This window comes from Neodiprion pinetum, chromosome 1 (assembly GCF_021155775.2).
Source record: "Neodiprion pinetum isolate iyNeoPine1 chromosome 1, iyNeoPine1.2, whole genome shotgun sequence".
Lineage (NCBI taxonomy): Eukaryota > Metazoa > Arthropoda > Insecta > Hymenoptera > Diprionidae > Neodiprion > Neodiprion pinetum.
Window position 1 is genome coordinate 27,967,912 of NC_060232.1, and position 22,316 is coordinate 27,990,227.

At 39.1% G+C, this 22,316-nt stretch overlaps 4 protein-coding genes across 4 annotated transcripts; 3 read left to right on the top strand and 1 right to left on the bottom strand.

Moving 5' to 3' along the window:
* Positions 1-996: 996 nt before the first annotated feature.
* LOC124222497 (uncharacterized) lies at positions 997-1,802 on the top strand. The gene is made up of 3 exons (XM_046633526.2): positions 997-1,151; positions 1,263-1,363; positions 1,488-1,802. The coding sequence occupies exons 1-3, from the start codon at positions 1,134-1,136 to the stop codon at positions 1,603-1,605; spliced, it is 237 nt and encodes a 78-aa protein (XP_046489482.1). The 5' UTR covers positions 997-1,133; the 3' UTR covers positions 1,606-1,802.
* Positions 1,803-6,408: 4,606 nt separating this feature from the next.
* LOC124224861 (uncharacterized) lies at positions 6,409-10,826 on the top strand. Its single transcript, XM_046637066.2, has 8 exons — positions 6,409-6,740; positions 8,448-8,588; positions 8,675-8,819; positions 8,912-9,045; positions 9,347-9,556; positions 9,639-9,773; positions 9,863-9,919; positions 10,005-10,826. The coding sequence occupies exons 1-8, from the start codon at positions 6,650-6,652 to the stop codon at positions 10,145-10,147; spliced, it is 1,056 nt and encodes a 351-aa protein (XP_046493022.1). The 5' UTR covers positions 6,409-6,649; the 3' UTR covers positions 10,148-10,826.
* On the bottom strand, positions 10,301-19,123 carry LOC124224850 (maternal effect protein oskar-like). The gene is made up of 8 exons (XM_046637055.2): positions 18,789-19,123; positions 17,018-17,220; positions 16,675-16,912; positions 15,813-15,961; positions 13,571-13,676; positions 13,344-13,474; positions 12,127-12,413; positions 10,301-11,938 (listed from the first exon to the last, which is right to left on the bottom strand). The coding sequence occupies exons 1-8, from the start codon at positions 18,871-18,873 to the stop codon at positions 11,845-11,847; spliced, it is 1,293 nt and encodes a 430-aa protein (XP_046493011.1). The 5' UTR covers positions 18,874-19,123; the 3' UTR covers positions 10,301-11,844.
* A 282-nt stretch (positions 19,124-19,405) lies between these two features.
* LOC124224872 (glyceraldehyde-3-phosphate dehydrogenase) lies at positions 19,406-21,802 on the top strand. The gene is made up of 7 exons (XM_069136818.1): positions 19,406-19,530; positions 19,603-19,726; positions 19,810-19,925; positions 20,002-20,259; positions 20,903-21,063; positions 21,281-21,475; positions 21,562-21,802. The coding sequence occupies exons 1-7, from the start codon at positions 19,453-19,455 to the stop codon at positions 21,635-21,637; spliced, it is 1,008 nt and encodes a 335-aa protein (XP_068992919.1). The 5' UTR covers positions 19,406-19,452; the 3' UTR covers positions 21,638-21,802.
* Positions 21,803-22,316: the final 514 nt, after the last annotated feature.

The following is a 22,316-nucleotide window of genomic DNA, read 5'->3' on the forward strand; positions in this document are numbered from 1 at the left end:
GATCGCTAAATTCTTGCGGACTTGAGGTTATTCTCCTTACCACGTTTCATCTTTTTGCTGTCGTAGGTACACGCATAAAATTAGCTAGCGAAACGTCCCAATTGGTATTCGTCCCAGTTGCGACAAAAATTACTTTTAGCACAACAGCCGTCATTCTGGATTGCAAGTAAAGAGTGCTCGAAACTTGTAGATCTAACACTCAATCGTTCACTGTGAATCACCTATTATAGTTGCGAATTCGCATCGTACGATGGCTCGATCATAATACGTCGCATATACGTTCACGCTTTTTCTCAATTTCAGAGTGCCATTTATCAGGGTAGTTTATTCACGGTTGTAATAGTTGAAACACCTTTTTTTCTACATCTGCAAAGTCTGCACTTATTGTTAACCGTGGAATAAAAGCGCCAAAATGAAGAGTAAACTTGAACTTGTAATGGTATAATGCCTCTAGTCGCGCAAAACTAGAAAAGAGAAAAGAATAAACATCGGAATTAGCGCGACGAAGATTTTAGTACCAAAAAATGGTCTCACGTTCCACGACTGGCTTCATGAATAACCAACGAATAAAAAAATTACAGGCATGGGCCTGGAGCGTAGTCTGAAGGCTAAGACTATATCGAATGCGGAAGTGTTGCTGCGAAACTGTCAATTAGCCATAATTCCTAGGGCTTACGATTAGCACGTGGATTGTGATTAGGAAAAATGAAAAAAGGCTCGATTAATCGCGCCGTCCACACAACTGGTAGTCATGTGCGGCGATCGTTTGCAGATCGTGATCGGATGGTTTTGGAATGAAAAGCAAATCCAAGAGTTGCTTAATTATGCGACACATAATAGCTCCGGAATTTGGGCCCAGCAGGGAAACGTGCAATTTGACATGAAACTAGCTTATACGTAGTTAGGTTAGAAGCTACTCTCACCATCCCCACCGACATCCTTTCGAACCCTACCAAACCGTCCATCCACGGTTAAAGGAACTTTCACTCTTTACCAGTAAGAGCGTCGTTCAGCCTGTCCTACGGCATTTCTCACAATTGTGTGTTAGTTGTCGATAAGCTAAGCTTGAGCGAAGTTTTCGTCTATAACGTTAATATAATTTCGTTGCAGCAGGACCACGCTGGGTGTACGAAATGACGAGATTTCTGTCCGTAAGTGCTGCGTCAATGTGACATTCGATACAGTCGTTAAATAAAAAATTGTGCCTAGATTCCGTTGAAGTTAATCGTAAGTAAGTAATACCGATCATGTCTCCTCCGCAGTGGACCGTGCTGCTGTTTGCGCTGATTGCCGTCTGTGGAATTGGTGAAATTTTAGCTACTATACCGCAGCCGAAGGCACCAAATTTCCAATACTTCGAAAGGTGAGTACCCCCTCCACATAACGCTTTCATTTTCTTGGTTGATTTCATACGCAGCGCAAATTATTATCAGAGTTTAGCCTTGTAAAAATCCGAAAGTCAAATATCACTTTGTTTTAATTATCAGGCCGAAGTACCGTTATCCGTACTACGACGAGAACGGCCGAGGGAGACTTCTGTATGGGTACGGCGGGCCAGAACTTTACCAATACAAAACTTACAGTGCTCTCGAAGGGATACACTAGCACAACTAACCACATGTAGTTGGAAAAGATCTACTAACTGACCAAACGAGCTGTCACGTCGGTAAAACAGTACCGATCTACCGATAGTATTTATTTTTTTTCACATCCCGACTCCAAATGATGGGAGGATTCTCAAAATTATCGTGTACCAAACAATCTAATGTATCATAGGTGTGAAATAAATTTGTTTTCATTAACTCTGGTGATAGATTTTTACTCATTTCATGATCGCTGTTTTCACCTGCTAAAGGATGCAACAGTTTTATTTATTTGTTTGTTTTGTTTTCGTTAAATCGACATATTTAATTTAAGGTTTTTATTGCAAAGACGAATGGCAAGTTCCGTGAAAAATTGGGTAAGCCGTAGCTTTGGAATTTTAAATATGCTTGTTTCATTGTATGTATATAATACATGCCCATACTTGTACATAGATGGCCGCGCGTTACGTGAGCAATACGCACTGTATCGGGTTTCCATTCTTTGATAGAGCGTGATGAATAAAGGATTGCATTTGACATTTGTGTCACGAACGTATTGGCGGAAGTATCGGTTAAAGAATCAACTTCCTGTTTATGGAACATCGAGTAATTGCGTTTTACTTGCGTAAACAGCGCTGCGTCGCCACAATGACTTTTATCTTACCCTGCATTGACGCGTAGGTGCATTGCAAAGTGTGGGGGAAACATTTTTTTTTCCGACGAAGCGACTGCGGTGAAAAATTTCACCTCGGTCAAGCCTTGCAACGCCAGCTTTATCGGATTTGAAATGTCAAAATAACTACGACGAACACTCGCCTTTCCCCTTTCATCGACTATTCGAAATTCGTAAATCACTCAAGGCTGTATCTGCAGTACAGCGAAAGCAAATCCGAAACCTACAGGAGCTATCACTTGAATTTCATAAAAAATGGCTAAGTAGAACCACGCAACTATTTATCAAAACAGAATGAAAACAACTTTCACCTAAAGAAGATGGCACCGAAGAATATTACGATCAAATTCTATAGTAAATATACCAATTGCTATTTCTTTGGGCCAACATACCGTGCCTGTAACAAATAACACACTTTCCCCCCATATTACACCATGTGAAAATCCGTGGTTTCGGTGCTGCGTGTAAAATTGTCGTTGTATGGGTTTCGCACGATGCATCTCATCACCGAAGATAGAAGGCAAAGACCTTCAATGTCGTCGAATCGGAAGCGAGTATAACGTGCGATTACAGCTCACCAAATGAACCGGTGGGAGTAAAACAAAGTCTTTCACGTCCAATTCTATCCGTAAGAAACCGTCGCCACAAGTTGCACAGGCGTAAGCTGGGCGAAGAAGATCGAAGAAGCGTGAGAGGTTGCTGAAGCTGTTGAAGCAGAGTGCTCAAGAACCACGTTACCTTGCCTTTGACTTTCTCTTAAACTCACTTTCTTTTTGTACACCGATCCTATCGCACCAACTGTGGAACCTGTAGATTACCGTCATAACGCAGCACCCGTCACATCTTCCGAGATCTTCGTAGTGTTTGGCATCATGCGGTCGTCAATAATTTCCGTACGTAAGTTGGCGTTATATTTAGATCGTAAGCTTTTTAAGACGGTGTTACAACTTGAAATTGGTATCCTCGGTGAGCTGTAGCTTCTTACTATGAGTTTGTAGAGGGCAACTTTATTCCAGAAATTGATCGGCGCTTTCAAGTGCAATCGATATCAGATAAAAATTGTTATTTGTGAAATGTCAACTCTCGCAGTCAGGTATATGCAGAGTAAATGCGACGCTCCAGGAAGAATCGTACGAATATACAATGAGCACAGAAACGAGTGTTAAAGATAAGTAATTTCGTCCAGCTCGTAATTTCTTTTTCACTTGGTAAAACGTTTAATTCGCAATGTAGAGCAGCAGCTGAATCTCATTTGCAATTGAAACAACCGATTTCACCGAGAGTTTTTACCAATAAAAGTTGTGCGATTTTTCGGTTTTTAAATTGATACCTGATCGGTTTAGAAAAAGACTTGAACAACTGAGCTGGTACATTCAAGCGTGTCCATATCCATGTGTGAAATGAATCCATTGCACAGAATGAAAAATATAAGCTATATTTAAACTAAAGCTTCTGTCCACTTTCAAATATGGTCAACCATGAGAAACAGACTTGACATGACGAAAGAAAAATTATAATCAAGTCCAACTGGATAAAACTACTATTACGGACATGTGTGTCACCAGATAAAACCCGTGTGTAATAAAATAAATCCCACCCACGCACCTCGGGTACATATTCATGATTGATAGTATTAGACTTCGTATTAGACGTACTATATGTGCATTTCATATCGTAGATCAGCTTGATTTGCGCAATCGGCGCACTGGCAACCCCCGTCGCCTCCAGACCTCCGAAGGCGTTGCAGCAGCACGAGAATCCGCAGAATGGAAACTTGTTACTCGACAGCAACGCGATACCCTCAACGATTAGCGAAAACTTGATGAGTTTCTTTTCAACATTAACACCCGGCATATTGAAAAGCATATTAAATAGCGGACGGTGGGCCGAGGAGATGCCGTACGAATTCCAGGCAGACCCTGATGTCGAAACCAAAACTCAGGGCTACCAAGGATTGTACAACGAATTCCTCGAATCGAGGAAGAGACGGCTATAATTGCAGAGTTATTAATGCACACAGAGTGTGAGGAGGACTTGTTTGATTTTGAAATATAGCTGTAAGACATTTCTTGCATACTGATCAGCTGACTTCGGTTCGGTTGCAAGAAAAATAACATTACGAATCGAGAAAATCCCACCCAAGTTAATTGATAGGGCTATAATAATACTGACTCGTACCGGTGAACTAGTTCTGAATGGTAAATCGAACTATAACAAAAATATTTTTCGAACAACACTAGTTTTGTAACTATCGATATTATTTGCGATGATATCAAAGTCAATGAAGCTACCTCATGTACAACGTCTACGAGTTGAATATAATTATATCGGCGGTATTGAGGTATTAAAAATTGTCATGAAATGGAATTACAATTTTCAAATTCTACATCAATAATGGCACGAGCGATAAAGTCCAAGTCGCAGTTTACGAGAATTGCTGAAGTGGAGTGACTAAAGCCGTCAATCCGGTACGTACACTTACGTAAAAAGTGGTTAAAAAATTATATGAGACCAGTTAAAATATATATTTGATTCGCATATTCGTAATCGAGGCTCAGCAGTGTTGCGTAAATATTATTATAACGCTGTAATGATTGGAACTTGTAGACCGAGTTTGAATAAGAGATGAACGAGTTGATGAATTAGACCCAAGACACAATTATAGCCAAAATGCGTAATGAGTTATTTTTTTACATTTTACCGCCATTAAATATCAAACGGTTCATTTCCAAAGGAATGCAAACTTTGCATGTTGATATTTCACAATTGGTAATGATAAGTATCAAAGAGTTATAAATAGTATAAAAATATAAATATATACAGAATTATGAAAAGCATGAGTAATAAGTCGTAGTATAATTTATATTAATTTATACTAAGACCAGAAAAACAAATTGCTGGAAGAAACGAAAAGTAAACCTTTACCTACAATAAATTCTAGCGTTCCGACACTGGTTAAATATTGAAATGGCAGAACCGGTTTAAACTGATTCTATATTTTTTTTTCTTCAATCGCCTTTGAGCAAAATAACTTGCTCAAAGGTGTCCGGGGGCCACGCAGGAATGAATGACCCGTAACTAAAACAGCAAGTATGAGATATAATTGTACGAAGCTCGTCGGCATGCACGCAAACCTGTAATACAAGAATAAAATTAAGCTAAACTAGCAATACAGCAGTCCGCAATGTATCGTAATAGGGTAATAATGCTCGGCGGAAGAACATTGTGAATTCCGTTGCATGAATTATTTAAAAGCATCACGTTGCACGTGCAGTAGACGATCAATAAACGTCAGAAACAGGCTGTGCAATATTACGCAATGGTGTGCAGAGTAAATATCTACACTGCGTACAAAGCGCACCGGCGATACAAAAGTAAATGCATACGACAAACGAAAAATCAACTCGTTAACATTAACTCGACGATGAACTTGTGAAATAAAATTAATTTACCCAGTTAAGAGTTTTGCTATTCGTACGTTTTATTCTTCCTTTTCTATCAACGGTACCTACGGGTTCCCATAAAAATTATATCGCGCAAGAATGCTGTCAGGTGAAGTAACAGTGTAGCCACTTTCCTGATTAACGTAAATATTACAGTCGCTACTAATCGATTTCCGAACACTTAACAAAACCCCGATATCCAGACAATTTCCTCGTGTAGGCTAATGTTTTTTTCCGTCAGTTGATACGTCGTTTTGAAAAGATATCCTGCAGTAGATCTTTCGCCTTCTCGATACACGTTAAACCAACATTGATGATATGTTACGGGAAATTTGAGTAAGCCGACTGATAAATATCTGTCAAACCAACCAACAAGAGCTGGGCGACTAATCGAACCTTTCGGTCGTAAAAAATTTTCCACAATTCTGGTTAAAAAATATTCTAATCCGATGCGATTCGATGGTAAACAAATGTATCGGTAAGACGACGGGTCTACGTTTTCCAATGAAATATGAAGACGTACGTAACGTAACACCGTCTATGATACGGGAAAAATATGTGATATAATGGGCCGAGAATTGCGCAAGTATCGCACGTGAGGAAGTACGCGACATGTCCAGACGATACGTTCGGCTTTATAAACATCACTCATCAGGGTTAGAGACCGAACAATGCAGCCGATCCAAGGCTGCGTTCGTTTTATATTTCATTAACGTCGACCAGCCGAAATAGACCGAACTCCGATTCGCGGGGATACGGGGATTCGGCAAGGTTGGTCCTCATCTCGTCACGACGGAACAAACGAGGACGGACAAACGGGGGGACAGAGATTAAATACTCCCACGGAGCTGGCGAGCTCTCAGTATCTGCATACGCCGCTTCCTTTGCAGATTACTGCAGTTCTGACCCGACGACGACTTCCAACTCCAGGGCATTACAAGAGCCGCGACATGGGGATACCACGTAAATTGTTCTCGCCGAACTTGGCAGTATTGGTGCTGGTGTGGAGCGGTGGGATTGTTGCACTTCCGACCGAAGCAGGTAAGGTTCGAACCTCCCACGAAACCTCTTTACACATACCGATGTCGTATTCATCCAACAGTGCCGGTCTTTCATGGAATAAAACTAAAAGCTTGACAGCTTACATGCAGGGGTAAAGTCAGACACTCTTTTTCAAACAGAAGATACTCAGATGATAAAACCGTGACGATTGGCTCGCGATCAGATACGATTGTAGTTGAGATACGGTACGTAGGGTTTTGTGATGTTACAATGCCAACGGTGTGTGGCGAATATGGTGCAGACATTTTCCCCAAGTTTTCCAGAAGAAAAGAATAGTCATATTTTCAACGATCATTCGATCCCGATTGGCTTGACGAATTCATTTTTTTGTTATTGATATTAGTGACCAGGTAGGTGAATAACGGAGAAAAGATTCGCCGAGTATTAAATATTATAATTACTTATTTTTTCAAAAGCAAATGTTTCGTTGTGCATTTCGTTAATTTTGTTTACAGCCTGAAGATGGTCGGCATCGCCCAGCCGAAACGTCGTTTACGATTGTAAATAATATATAATGACCGACACTTGACGAATCTTTTTTACATGAATTCACTTCTTTGTACAAATATTTTTTCAAGAACAAAAAAAGAAAGCAAAAAAAAAAAAAACAGTCAATACTTGTTATAATCGCAATTTGGCATTCAATTTTTTTGTTCGCTTCTCTGCTTACCAAGCCGGATTTCGAAATACTTTCAACCGTTACTTTCACAACGTGCAATTGCTGATATTTAAGAAATTGATATCTGTAATTTGGCGTGGTATGCGAAGGGAAAAAATAAAGCAGATTTTATTCAAAACTGCAGGAAAAGAGACAAATCAAGGTTTCTATTGAAGAAGAAAAAAAAAAATACCCATGTCCATTATATATTTTACTATAAATGTAGCGGATTTTACTCTGCACGCAGTGATTTTCGGTGTTTCTGAAGTAAACTCTGTATTTTACGAAGTATGTATATTTTATAAAAAAAAAAAAAAAACATGTGACGTCCATCTTTTCCTGCAGTTTTGAGTAAAATCTGCTCTTTTATTCTCTCCGTGTAGTCCACACCATACGACATGATAAATAAAAGAATGCATGCCAATTTCTTCACGTAATTTTCCAATATTATCAATTCCGCTGGCAACCGACCTACATCCTGGTAGAAATGGAAAATTTGTAAACTATTTTTATAGTTCCAAAATAGCTAGACGCCACTGATCACACCAAGCAACAAATGTTAGAAGCGTTGATCACTGGTAAAAAAAAAAAAATTTTTTATACCGATCAGAGCACGGCAGTCGTCGACTTTCTTGCTCGTTTCGTACATTATACATTGTATTTGAGATTGTATCACGGTGACAAGCATCGAATAAAAAAGATTGCGCAGCGTGTGTCGTGAAAAGAAGCAAACAAGCAGAAAGGTTTATTGAAATCCGCAGGCGACCCGCATGAGCACCGCGTCAATCAGCTTTCTAGGTTTTACGCTAACAATGTCAATGACAACTGCTCTTACGCCACGATTCATAATCCGCAAAAATTAGCATTTTAGAGTCCGTTCGACCGGCGTCGCGCGGCGTCCTCAACCTCGGATTATCATATTATTTGATTGTCTAACCGAAATAAAGTAGAAAACTTCAAAAGATTTCTCGTAAGCAAACAACCGCTTGTATTTACACATATATTTACACATCTTTTTCTCGTTTAAGGCGATAACGAAACAATTTCTTTAAACGCAACTTCGGTGGAAGCTCCTTGTCCCGGAATACCGAGAAGCTATTACGAGGAACTGGACTGCAAACCAGTGTTCAAGAAACCCGAGGACAAATGCCCCGTTCGTTATACGTGCGGTAAGCGGTCCAGAATCGGTTCATATTTGTGCCGAGATTTTTGTCAGATTTGGACTTTATTCATTCGTTGAATTTTCATTCCACAGATAATTTCGAGAAAAGCGATACGGAGATGTGCTTCTTCCGCGGGAAAGCCGTGGCGCCTGGTGCCAGCATCGATACCGGAAACCCCTGCGATATTGGCTGCTCTTGTCATCTGGAGGAACCATCCCCTGAATACAATCTCACAAAGTTGGTAACACTTGTTGAACGACCGATTCTTTTCATTAGCCAGCCTGACTTGGCGAGGATTGATCGACTAATCAAGGATCCTTCGATTCCAGAATGGCCGTCGTTGATTGCGCAATTGTCGATTGTCCGCTAGAGATGATGTCCAGTTACGACGAAGACGGAAATTTGAAGCCCTGCGTACCGAAAAAGAGTCACGACGAATGCTGCGCCAGCGAAACTGTCTGCTGTTGGTAACATTCCGTATTATCGTAGTCATTTCTAATCCAATTGCAAGATTTATGGTAATTATTTTGATCACAAAGGGGAAACAAATGGTGAAATTTTTCACTCTGATTAGGTGTAATTAGTTCAAGTCAGAGTGAAAACTGCTTTACTTTCATCTGTAATTTGATCAGAGTAGTTGGCGTTAACGTTTCATTTTGAGCAACGAAAAAGAGGATGATTAATTAGCGGTCGATGTACATTGGGATTTATTTTATTCAAACGCAAATCGAAAATCTCAAATTCTGTATAATAACTGTGTTCAGTTGCGGACGCCGAAGACCAGGTTGATAACAGTACAGTAAAGATATCCGTGGCAGAAGGTAAAGAGATTGAGGTCGGAAATACGACCGCCCAAGTACCGAAGAAGTTGGCAATTTGTTTAACTGCCGATAACAAAACTTACGTCGAAGGTCAAGAATTTTATCTAGACGACCTGCCGTGTAAGGTCTGCATCTGTCAGCCCGGATACACAGGTTCGTTCGACCGTTCACAAATCGTTGAAAATTTTTTCGCAATTATAATTATCGACTAACCGTTTGACGTTTTCGCTAACAGCCGGCGAGTCCGGAGAACCGTGGTGCCGGGATGTTCGTTGTGGAACGGTCTTGGAGCATACGAGGGAAATTCGACAAGGATGTGTTCCTCTCTACTACGGCAACACCCACTGCTGTCCCATCGGTTTCCACTGCCGTAAGATTATATTTCAATTTTTTATAGATATTATGTGAACGGTATTGATCAACAGCGGACTAACGATTTTTTAATCATCACCGGTATAGCGAATGCAAACGACACCGTGACATCGGACGTACTCGTGAAAATCGCGCTGAATCCAGGTATATTGTTTTTTAAACCCAAACGCACGCTTGCGAGTTTGAATCAATAACAAGCTTGAAATTTTTTTTTTTCTCCTTCTCACAGACGAGACCTGCAAATTTGGAGAGTTGAACCTGAGGGTTGGTGACCGAGTCACGCCTAGGGAAACGGAAAAATGCATAGAATGCAAGTGCGAGGTTCCACCCTTCGTGACATGCCATCAGAAAACGTACGAAGAGTGCAGCTAGGCCGTAAATATTTTAAAATATCAATCAAGCTCCGACGCTGACGCTGATGAAAATATCTGATCTACGATTCATCGGTACGTGGAAAAGGAACGAATATTACGATTGGCGGATGATGAAAGAAATATTTCAGCCTTGGTTATTTTGTCTGAAGTCTTTCGTAATTTCTGTTGTCGGTACAAAAAAAAAAGAGTTTGAATAAGAATGATTTTCGATATGCATGTGTTTTGTGTGTAGAGTGTAAATTCAGTTGTATTTATTATGACGTACAAACGAGAAAGTTCGTTTTATTTGAGAATCTATTACGAATGTTTGTAATTCGTTATGCATTAGCCGAATGAGAAAATATGAGAAATTAAGTAAAATAAAAAGAAACTGTTGTTGATTTACACCGATTGCTTTAAAAATAGCGATACTTACATGCTATTTACAGGAATAAATTTACAGATTCATATTAGACATAGTATAACTACATGCTATAATTTCTTAATTTCACCACCGCTGTATACAACCAGACGTTGGGTATCTAGTAGTATTTTACACAACGCATTTGATTCACAGCACCAAACAATCGCGGGTATATTAATGCCGCGTATACTATAGAAATACTTATTGTATGTACATGATAGACAATCAGATATCAATATTTAGATAAATAGCGAAAATAAATACTACACATGAACGCCTATTTTTTAATTACAATAAAAATTATTCTCATTATTAAATTTGACTTTCCATTAATCACGGTCATATTTGTTTCTTCGATTTTGCAGAGTAAAAACTAACTGACAATGAGTAAAAAATTCATGAATACGTCTTCTTTTGTGAAATGAAATGTCGGAAGTTACAGGCGAACAAAGTTTCCTTTTCATGATCGTAACGTTATTCTGAAATTACTTGGTCGGGGTGAAAAGATTCACGAGACCGCTTCTCCGCTATTTTTCTTTTTACGGAATTCAATATTTTTCCGGTGTTACACCCATGATCTAATGTGAGCAGTGAAATTTGGATTCGGTTTATTCTGAATTCATTACGAACATTTCGTTTAGCGGAAACGTTGCCCTGCAGAAAGTCTGGAATAATTACCACAAAACCGTACTACCTCCCACATGGAGATACATACATAACGCCTACGTAGTGGGGAGGGAATGTTTCCAATTAACTTGCATTATTTGGTACAAATTATTAAAATTCTTGGATGAGAAAAGTATGAAACTAATTAGTAGCTTTCCACAAAGTTAATCAATTTCATAAACTCGATAGATATCCAGGCGCGAACTTGTACGAACGTAAAAATCAATTTTCATCACTTTTGACTTTAGTACCGTACGAATGTACAAAGACAAAAAAGGTGTGAATCAGATTTTTAATTTCTCCTTCCATGCATCTAGACACAGCAGCTCTTCAGGTGAAAAGTAATAAGATGCTGGGGCAACAAATTTGATCTTTTAATTGGAATAAATAATCCTTTACAACCACTCACGTTAATTAAACCACTTTAAAATAACAATGACCATGACATAAAGCGGTCAAAAACTTTCTCTCCCTGTGACTCACCAACGCTTGATGAGTGTATAAATACTTCTATGAGCATACAAATGGATATTAAAATGTCGAAACTACGCTAAGGTGCAAGACGCCAGATGTAGAAACTATTCTGCAGCCCGGAAAGCCACATTTACTAAAAAAACACATTGAACTCACTGCTTCTCAAGCATTGAGATCGCCAGGCGGCGTCCTTTTGTATTCCATAAAACGTGAGGATACCGACATCCGGATACCATTCTCGCGTCTCTTTGTTAAAAAAAAAAATAAAAATAAAATAAAAAGATAACCCAAAGTAATCGTTACAGAAAAAACATCAAACGACAATCCACAAACTCAGCTTGTACAATATTCATTCATGTTGGCATTTGCGTGAAAAGTATAAAAAGTATGCAAACGGGGGAACGAAAAAAAAAAAAAAAACTGGCGACACTAACATTTGAAAGTAGTCGTAAAGGGTGCGGTAATTTCCGTCGGTAAATTTGGAGAAGACATCGATCACGTTATAGTGATGAATGTACGAGTCGTCGGGACTGTATTGGCTGTGCAATTTGATCCAGTTGTTGAATGAGTAAAGCACGGATAACTTGCTAAGGTTACATCTTACGGAGTAATTAGCCAATGGCGGAATAGTGCAGAGCGTAACCTCATTCAAATTAAATCTGTCCCTGCAAACATCTAGCAAGTTCTTCATGTCCCTCACCATTTTCTCCAAGCTGTGACCCTGCGTAATTTATATAATTTAGTCATGTATGTAAATAGCTGCAGGTTGCAGTAATGCGGGTAAACTTTATGCGAAATGTCAAGTTTTCAACTTTCATCAATTCTTTTGAAAGTCGTTCATAAATTATGCGATGCTTTGAAAAATGGATCGAATGTTTTACGCTATTCCCATGTTGCACGATGGTGTAAAGTTCATTGACATGATTCTGAAATACCTATTTCTTCTAGTTCACGCTATTAATTTTACAGATTTTGATAAAGAAGTCCGTTGGATATTCGAAACTACGAGTTGTGCATTCGACGGAAAATTTAGATCGTAGACTTTCAACTCAGTCTTAGAAACTTCCAAAAACCCGGCTACCAAACATATCGCGTTTGCATTTTTCTCTTGTTGCAAAGATTTCCTTAAACATGCAATAACCGATGAACCTTAATTTTTCCGGGAAAGCTGTTGGTGAAAAATTTTCCTTCAAAATGATATGAATAAGAAAGTTTGTATTAGGATTTTAAAGTCGGAAAGGAAAAGGGGCACGCATAAATATGCGAGCGGATTGAAGGAAAAAGTAAAAAAAAACCGAGCCTATTCAACGTTTCTGGGATGGTTTACTACGATATAACGACCCTACTACCTACGAAATTCCTACCTCGTAATAAAATTTGATTTAAACATTTCCGGGAAGGATTACTACGAATTACTACCCTATCTACCGATTGTCGGTTTCCCATCGCACAGATATTTATTCAATATGGTAAGCTCTTCTGTAAACTGTTTTTGCAGGCGATCCAGTCTGGAATGTAATTAATTATTTCTCATCTAACACAATAAGAGGAGAAGATTTCTCGCATGTAATTTATGAACGGACTCTGGGATGAACAGAAAAAAAGTACACGTGTGTTGCTACGAAAAATGAATAAATAGACAATGGCATACTCGAAATACGTCAACGGCACCGAGCAAAATCGTTATTTTGCCAGATAAGAACTGGGTTTTCTCCAGTCTTCGACGACAATCATCGATCGTTTGACCAGAAATGCATAATCCGCACTCAATTCCGGCTCTGGCTGTAAACAGATCGATGTAAAATAAAATGGTAATTCTAAACGGCATAATTTTCACTGTTGTATCACTTCGTTATCTCGGTCTCGGACGATAATTACCTTCTGGCTTCCAAGGTTGTGCCCCAAAATTTTTTATCGCCAGTTGTAGAAAAAAATCATCACCGATTAACTGGTGCCCGTTAACCAACGGCTCTAACAGAACTTCCTATGAAAATGTGGAGGACACAACGTTAAAGGATGGTGAAAAAATTGTTTCATTATGTAACAAAAAAAAATTAAACGATCTTTGAGTGCAGTCCGGAAACAGATGTGATAGGATTAATATTTATTAGCAAAAGCTCCGAAAAGCTTAGAGTTTTTGAGACAGCTGAAATACAATGTAAGCAATGATAATAATCATATCAACAAGAGCAAAACTCGAAAACTAATGGAGAATGTTTTGGAAAACTCACCTCTGTCCAAAGTAACGAAGCCGAATCCAAAGAGAATTGCAATTAAGAATTAGGTACGTTATTCAACCGGCGAATCAAGTCAATCAAACACCCATTCACAGTCATCATTCTTACTTGTTATTTATTGTTAATCACAGTTACACCAACAATTAATAACATCTCTATTATATGATATACCGACACGTGCTTTATATAGAAAATAAAGTACGTAACATTATATAAAACATTGCTAGCGGAACGAAATACATAAAATTTCTAGGTGTAGATTTTACAAAAGAATAGAAATCCCGTAAGGTGCCAGTTTCTGGGATAACAAGAGCTTTCCGCAAATAAGCCTATAATTAAAATCGACTTCACCTGCAAATATTCTCACCAATGCAAATGTATATAAAATAGCTTGCACGGTGAAGTGAACCGATCTGCTTCAGTGCAAACAGAAAACGATGCTTAGAAATTCGAAAACTAAAAATAAAATCTGAGTTTCGTAATCATGGTGATCACGTATAGTTGTTGATAATCTTCCTCATTCATGACTACCCTGTATATTTCTTACAGTAATTCAAATTAATTTGATATGAGCTATCGAGCATTCAACAAGGCTAGACACTCTGTGTCGCGATGGTACAGTCTTCTCCAAATTTCAAAAATTACAGTTTCAATTTTGTTTTACGCAGCACTGCAAAATTCACCGTGAAAACTTCAAATTCGCAGAACATATTTAAAGCGGCGATACGGAAAGAAACACAAGGAATGGTTCAACGACGATAGAACGGACATTGTTATTATAAATTCGAATAAATCAATTAACACCAGACAAGACATAATTCGTTGAAATTCGTTGTGTTACTTTGCTGTAACGAAGCACTTGCAATGATTTCCCAAAATGCGAAGCAGCCCCACGATTTCTCAAAGACTGTATGATTTGTCACTGAAGTGTGCCCAGCATCGTAACAGCTCATTAAACTAACTTGAATTAACAAGATGATGAAAATTCACATATTACATTTCTGATCAAAGTTTTCGAATTTCTAAAAGTCCATTTCCCAAGATTTTTACCAAAATTTACTTATTCATCGCAATATAGCGCATCAAGCATCGTATATCAAATTGCTTCATGACACAGCGCCATCCAAGTATTGAATTATCAAAAACAAATAAAAATACAAAATATAACAAAGTCAGTCCTATCATAGAATATTCCTGAGGTACTTAAAATGGTGAAAGATAATCAACCGATTTTGTAGTAAAGATATCTAACTTAGTAATAAAACTAGTTACAAGGAAAATAAAAAACATCAAAAAGGTCGGAAAGAAAGATTATCCTAGTACATGAAAGAATTCTGAGGATACATATTTCTCCACCAAGGATACCCGGGATAATTATACCACGGATAGAAGCGCGACCCTGGGACGTTGGTGTACCCGAATTGCTGCCCCGTCGACCACCAGTACCCACTCTGATTATCTAGCAGGTACGACGACTGATACTGACATGAATCCCAGCCCCGCCACCAATTGTTAGCATTGTTAGTAGGCCCAGCTAAACCTGAACAAACAAAGGTGTTTCAAATAGGCGCGACTTCGTGTGTTGCAAATCTGATCGAATAATCCCGTGTTCGAAGTGAAAAACGCCGAAAGATATTTCCTCTATTCCCTTATCCTCCGCACTCTATACGGAAAGCATTTTTTCAGAGTGAAAATGTGCGAGATGAACAATTCGCATTGTCAATTCAAATTCTGAGTATCAGGGACGAGAGGAATTTATCAGTCGACTATTTTTGCTCGCTACTGTACTTACCGCCGTGTTGATTAGCGTAAAACGTGTTAGACGATTGAACCTTCGATTGACTCGGTCGATTCCGGATTTCCCTGACGGGGTATTTACCCACCTCTGCATCTTTGTTGTCGGCGACGCGAATATTGAATCTCCAGCTTCGATAGCCCTCGGCATATCTTTTTTCACATTCTGAATTGTAGTTGTACATGTTGTCGTCGATGCTGCTCAAAGATGCCGGGGCTTTTGTGCTCCATGAACGATCTAAGTATTTATTTTTCATGCTATATTCAAACGCGGATAAAAATTGCTTGGCCTTTGGTTCGTTTACATGCGCGGAATGATCCTTCAATAATACACGACAAGACAGCTCTCAATTAGCTGGTTTGATAGTTACTCGACGGACTAGCAGAACTAAAGAAATCGCAGGGATTCTACGAAATCGCAATAGTAAATTCGCATGATTTGTGCCATTTCTTGATTTCTGCGTCAAATGAGAATGTATTCAAGTGTTTTTGACTAGAACTGCGTAAATAATGAGGCTGTTAAGCCCGTTCTTGCGTTTAAGATACGTGGACCTAAATATTTCACTGAGGAAAAACCTTTACTTCGTGACTTTGGAATTGTTTGAAATTCGGTATGAAATATTTTAAAATCTTCACTCCTTCAAAGTCTTTATAAAAATAATAAAATAGTCATTTTTTGCCCAATGTTTCGTTACGGTAACGTTAATAATTTTAATCCCGTGATATTTGGAGATATATGGTATACATAAACGTGGAAGTCGACCAGGGCACTCCCTTAACGCCGATTGTATATTCTCCAACGTTTATTCAAGTAAAAGGTCCAGAATCTGTGATCAGCAGTACCGCTGCCGTGTGATGAGAGTTGACCAATATTTATATAACCATACATATTAATGAAGGAACAACATAATAACACAAAAACGTGTGTACGTTTAATTGTATAGAGCATACCGTTGTAGCTGTGAAAATTTGGGCTACTACTACAATTTTGGATCCCCGTCCGTCCAGTGTTGAAGTTGTTAAACCGATCCATGTCTCTACGTTCGTTATTTTTTTCTACCCAGTAGTTCTTTTTCGTCCTGCTTGAGGAGGTGTACCATTTTGACTTAGTATACGCGATCTTCGTGTTTCTGGTAAATCTTTCCGACCGGGGAGTAGTTGCGGCAAGTTTTTTCGGCCTTCGGTTTCTCTAAAATACGACGAAAGAGAATTTGTCAACCTTATAAAATCGACGGACACCGAGTCACAGAGTCATAGGGTAACCATCGGTAGAAGAAGAGAATATCGTAACTACCTTCCTCTGGTTGGATGGATTTTTCTGCTTTCTTACAAGACTGTCGATATGGGCGACTTTTGGATCAGACACGAAAAGCACCGAGTCACCGAAATGATTAGTTCTCACGTCAACGAAATCGATGCTTTTTACAAAACTCTGAAGACTTGTGTAACCCAGTTGGGCATACGGTATACTTTCGCCTACTAAGGCCCTGTAATCATCTACAAATCAATGCGTCGTGAGATTTTCGAATGTCGACATAAACACGAAGTCCTCGAAAGTTTTTCTTTCACTCAATCGCTAACTCGCAGCATATGTCCATATCACAATCGAGCGTAAACACGAATGACAACAAAAACTTAGCGTATTAATACCGTCGTCACGACTAGCTCCGTCACTCCCCCCGCGGTTAAGAGTTACATGGTCTTATCTTTACAATGTAACCGTGATTGTTATTACCAAAATCAATCGGAGGAATCAATTTTTGACTGTAAATGAAGAATATAGAAATTCCTAACCGATTAAAATTACCAGCACCGCAGTTATGCTAATTTCTTGTAAACAGCGACAGATTCTCGCAATTTCACATGCTTTAAACAATGTATTAATATTAATTGTACGGTAATAATTGACGCGAGTGTCAGATTTTTGTTGAGGAAACTATAAATATGATTGTCTTTGCAGAGTGATAAGAGTGATAAAGTAATTCTCGGACGCTATTAATTAACGAAGCTCATGATAAATCAGCGGTCGCAATAATGACCGTTAATAATTTAGCGATGCTTATTTTAATTTATTTGAGAAAAGTTCCGCTCACGATCACTTAATGACGACCCAAAGTTTTCGACAGTTATACATGATTCTAAAGCGAGTATTGTTGCGACATTGACTGAAATACATTCTTTCACAAACAAAGTACGAAAATACATTAAGAGGATGCTATACTCAGCCTTTTTAACAACTGAGTAAAATGTCATTTTTTTTTTACTATTATCAAAGCCTACGCAGCACCGATGCGAAAATGCCACAGTCAGCGCAATTCTACATACAATGTCAATCAAAACTATCCAAAAACTTGTTCCATTCACGCGAAAATAACTCCACAATATTTATTCCTACAATCAGTGGTAAATCAATTACAGGAATACATTTTTTGGTTTTATTATGGTGCGCAACAAAACATTGTTTCAGATATTTGTATTCGGCATTGCATGCAAAATTTCACTTACTGCAGCGTGTATTACAGGTATAAAACACAGAATTGGCCCCCCTATTTTGCTAGGCACATAAACAAGTAGGTAGTCGGCTTAAAGGGTAAAAATTACTGAGATTAATCAAGAGTAGTATTGGGAACTGACCACTTTAGTCATAATATCTGGTGGCCAAAAAGGGGCCAGGTTTTACTGGGCAGCTTAATAAGTTATTAAGGCGTGAGATTCATTTAAATTAAATAAATAAGTATATACATTTTTTTGAAGACACTATGGAAGTTAAACGAACGAACACTTGTAAATAAATTGATGAAAGATTGCGCATCCTGAAAGTCAAGCTAAATCCCGTTTAGCGAAGAAACGTCTAAATCGACTCGATGATCCAATTGATAAACATTCGTACGAGCTCAGTGCATTCAAATAATCAACCAAACAGTAAAACAAAAACATATAAGCGATACGTCCTTCTGAGACTCGAGTACAAAATATCCGGTGCATATCACCTTTCGAATGAAACTTGACGCAGGAAAGCCACAATTTGGGAAGCTTAACATGCGTGGAATGAAAATGAAACTTACCCTCGATTTCAGGAAAAGGTACGCCGCCCTTGCGTGAGACAATACAAGATTTAACCATTTTTTTTACCGCCTCCTGCGACGTCATGACGTTAGCTTTGCGAGTGCTCACCGTGTTGCTTGGGGACTTTTCTTTCCTCGCTGTCTCCTCTCCGAATGAGCGTATATCACTCAATCACTAACTCACACACGAGGACACTAGGAAATATTCTCGAGAGACTCGCTTACTGTCTTTTACCGAATCGCAAAGACGTGAATCCGTTTAGAAACTTATTACCTCTGCCGGAACGGCTTTTACTCCGCAGAACAGTCGAACGCCGATCCACGCGTGTCTACCAGTGTCTGCCAACTGCGAAGACTCGAAGAACGGAGAGAAATCGCGACGATTGGCCGCGTGGTTCGGTCAGGAGAGAATGGACGCACTTCATTGGCCGATCCAGTGGCGCGAAGGTAGTCGATTATCACGGTGGCGATGTTGTTTGAATTGGGAACGTAATTGCCTGAATCTCTGTAATATCGAGGTTCCGATTGCACAGATTTACTTTGTTTTTGCCGGTTTTACGCATTAGTCGTAAGCAGGTTCAAGTTATTTATTCAAAGATCGGATCAGTCACGCACGATGAAAAGTTAAATCGTAACCCCGGCGTTGAATTTAATTAAGATAGAGATGACTGCTGTGGGAATCAATGGATTCGGAAGAATTGGACGTATGTGTTTGAGGGCCTGTCTTGAAAAGAATTTACAAGTGAGATCGTAGATCGCGAAAAGGTGTGAATATAGAAAAAATAAAAGTATCTTTTGTTTCATGCATCTTCAGGTGAGCCACATCAACGATCCTTACATTGCAGCAGATTACATGGTGTATTTGTTCAAGTACGACTCTACCCACGGATCACTGCCGGATAAAATTTTTTGCGAAGATAACTCCCTGGTGATAAGAGGTAGGTGAAAAGTGCACTTGTCTTGTAAGTATAGAAGTGAAACTCAACCACTGATTAATTCTCGTACCTTGACCGTAATCGAGAGAGGAAAATATCCACCTCGCAAGAAAAGGACCCCGCTAAAATTGGCTGGGACGAAGTGGGGGTGAAATACGTGATAGAGGCTACCGGCGTCTTCACCACTCTCGAAAAAGCAAGCGTGAGTCGAACTTGACAATTAGTAACAACGTAAATATCAAAACGTGGATTCGTCAATTGGTTTCGAATGAAATCAGCGGCACGTGGACGGGGGTGCAAAACGGGTCGTGATCACCGCGCCATCTGTCGACGCTCCGATGCACGTCTATGGCGTGAATCACCGCTGTTACGACCCGACAGTCGGAAATGTCGTTTCCACAGCGTCCTGTACTACCAACTGCGTGGCGCCAATCGTCAAAGTTATGAATGACAATTTTGAAATAATCGAAGCCATGATTACGAGCATTCACGCAGTGACGGCTTCCCAGAAAACTTTAGATGGTCCTACTGGAAAGGTGAAATTTAATCAGTAATTATTTAATAAAAATTTTGTTTTTCATTTATCTCGATAGAACATTATCCCGAACAGTTGATTTACTAAGAAATAATTATGCACCTTCCGTCTCCGGTTGTATTCTACATCTAAATACATTGTCAGTCTGCTCAGTTATAGAATGAATAAACGTTTTTTTAGGAATGTGTTTCACCTGAGTATCGCGTAATAAGATGACAGTAATGCTCGGATTAAGAGTACTGTAAATTAGGCATGTCACCCAGCGAGATGGAGGCGACTAATTTTCTATTTACCTTGCTACTTAGGTGACTGATAAATACTTGTTCAACACGTGAAGAACCCCAATTTCTCTGATTTTCTTTTCCTGATATGATACGTGCTCAAAGAATTTCTCATTCGCTATATTGGTCTCATATATCAATGACAGGAGTATTGCTAGATCATATCATTCATTTCTGGTGAATAATCTCAGGTGTTGCCTAGTTTTCTCAATGCTATACAAGAGATATGTTATATTACAACTATCATTACTACTCGGATGTGTAACTTTTAGTGGGTACATAAATTAGACGTGTCAGTCGCGGTTTTGGGCATGGGAATTCAAATGGTGGAATTTTTAATTGCCTTGATAAAAATTTGTTAAGCTTTGGAGAGACGGCCGGGGGTGTTGTCAGAACATCATCCCCACGTCTACCGGTGCTGCGAAGTCCTTGGCCAAGGTCATTCCGGAACTTAAGGACAAAATATCCGCAATCGCTTTCCGCGTACCTGTGCCTAATGTTTCCGTATGTGACATCACTTTTCGGTAAGAACTCCACGGATTCAATAACCTCTTAATTGTTCCTACTGGAAGTTTATCATATCAAGTTTTTATTGCATGAAAAAAAATCTGGCTTTTAACGCTCGGATAAAAATTACATTGCGTTGTGAACATATACTTATAATTATATTTCGTTTGTCAAAATCACTTTCATCGATCTATGCCCATTCTCACAAGTTTTCTGTTCTCCACAAATTTCAAGAGTTTCGAAACCGACGACTTACGACGAGGTCAAAAGAGCTATGAAGCACGCGTCTGAAGGTGAATTCAAGGGTATAATGGCGTACACCGAGGACGATTGCGTCTCTTCAGACTTCAATCATACGACGTACTCGTGTACGTTCGATGCCAAGGCGGGTATCCCGCAAACGAGTACCTTCATAAAGGTGGTCGCATGGTAATTCATTCTTACATACAGCAGAAGCTCTGCTCCGTTTTACAGGACGTCAACAAATTATTTATCTTTAATTTGTCTAATTCAAGGTACGACAACGAATACGGTTATGCCCATCGTGTCGTCGATATGATTGCTTTCATGCAGGATACCGACCAGGGATAACGGTGCTGTAATGATGTCGAGAAGACGTGCGATTTTTTAATATTTATACCCCATAATATGCAATCCAATGTATGCCATATTAGTTGTGTAACATCATTGTTTCTTTCATCAAATTTTCGTTCGTATTTTCATTATTGCAAAAATAATAAACTCGATACGTGAAAAAAGCACGTGACCAAGTAATTCCTGCGGTTACAAAGTTTTCAGAAATGCTATACATATTTGGAGTTCCTTATACACTTCGATCGTGACTCATCGCAATGGTTCTGCTGAAATTTCGAACAAACTCTACGTCTCCAATGCGAAATGGAAAAATCATCGTCGTTCCGGCTGGTGTAACAATTTGAAATCTTGGAAGTCACATTAAACTTCCGTGAAATCAGATTAAGTCACCACTGGAGCCAGCTGATATACCCCTAATACCACGGGATACCTATACCTGTATCTATAATGGATTGCACAATTCGCATCAGAGTTGCGATTCGTTGCCGCACAATTTTTGTTCTTCCACTCTTTATGAATGGATACGATATGCAACGGTACAATAGATAATGCAATCGAGGTTGTTGCCAACTGTTGTTGGACGCTTTTGTATTTTTGAAATCTATAAAAAAAGAAATGTAACCGCCAAGGTCGTAGATTCGGTGTAGATTCGGTGTAATCCGGAGGCTCCCCGACT

Bases quoted from the DNA above. Each gene is read 5' to 3' on its own strand.
- LOC124222497 (XM_046633526.2), top strand. The intron at 1,364-1,487 runs GTGAGTACCCCC...TTTAATTATCAG, and splicing joins AATTTCCAATACTTCGAAAG to GCCGAAGTACCGTTATCCGT.
- LOC124224861 (XM_046637066.2), top strand. From the start codon at position 6,650: ATGGGGATACCACGTAAATTGTTCTCGCCGAACTTGGCAGTATTGGTG. The intron at 8,820-8,911 runs GTTGGTAACACT...CTTCGATTCCAG, and splicing joins CCTGAATACAATCTCACAAA to AATGGCCGTCGTTGATTGCG. The intron at 9,557-9,638 runs GTTCGTTCGACC...TTTCGCTAACAG, and splicing joins CTGTCAGCCCGGATACACAG to CCGGCGAGTCCGGAGAACCG.
- LOC124224850 (XM_046637055.2), bottom strand. From the start codon at position 18,873: ATGACGTCGCAGGAGGCGGTAAAAAAAATGGTTAAATCTTGTATTGTC. The intron at 17,221-18,788 runs GTAAGTTTCATT...ATTGATTTGTAG, and splicing joins ACCTTTTCCTGAAATCGAGG to ATGATTACAGGGCCTTAGTA. The intron at 16,913-17,017 runs GTAGTTACGATA...GTCGTATTTTAG, and splicing joins ATCCATCCAACCAGAGGAAG to AGAAACCGAAGGCCGAAAAA.
- LOC124224872 (XM_069136818.1), top strand. From the start codon at position 19,453: ATGACTGCTGTGGGAATCAATGGATTCGGAAGAATTGGACGTATGTGT. The intron at 19,531-19,602 runs GTGAGATCGTAG...ATGCATCTTCAG, and splicing joins GTCTTGAAAAGAATTTACAA to GTGAGCCACATCAACGATCC. The intron at 21,476-21,561 runs GTAATTCATTCT...GTCTAATTCAAG, and splicing joins TTCATAAAGGTGGTCGCATG to GTACGACAACGAATACGGTT.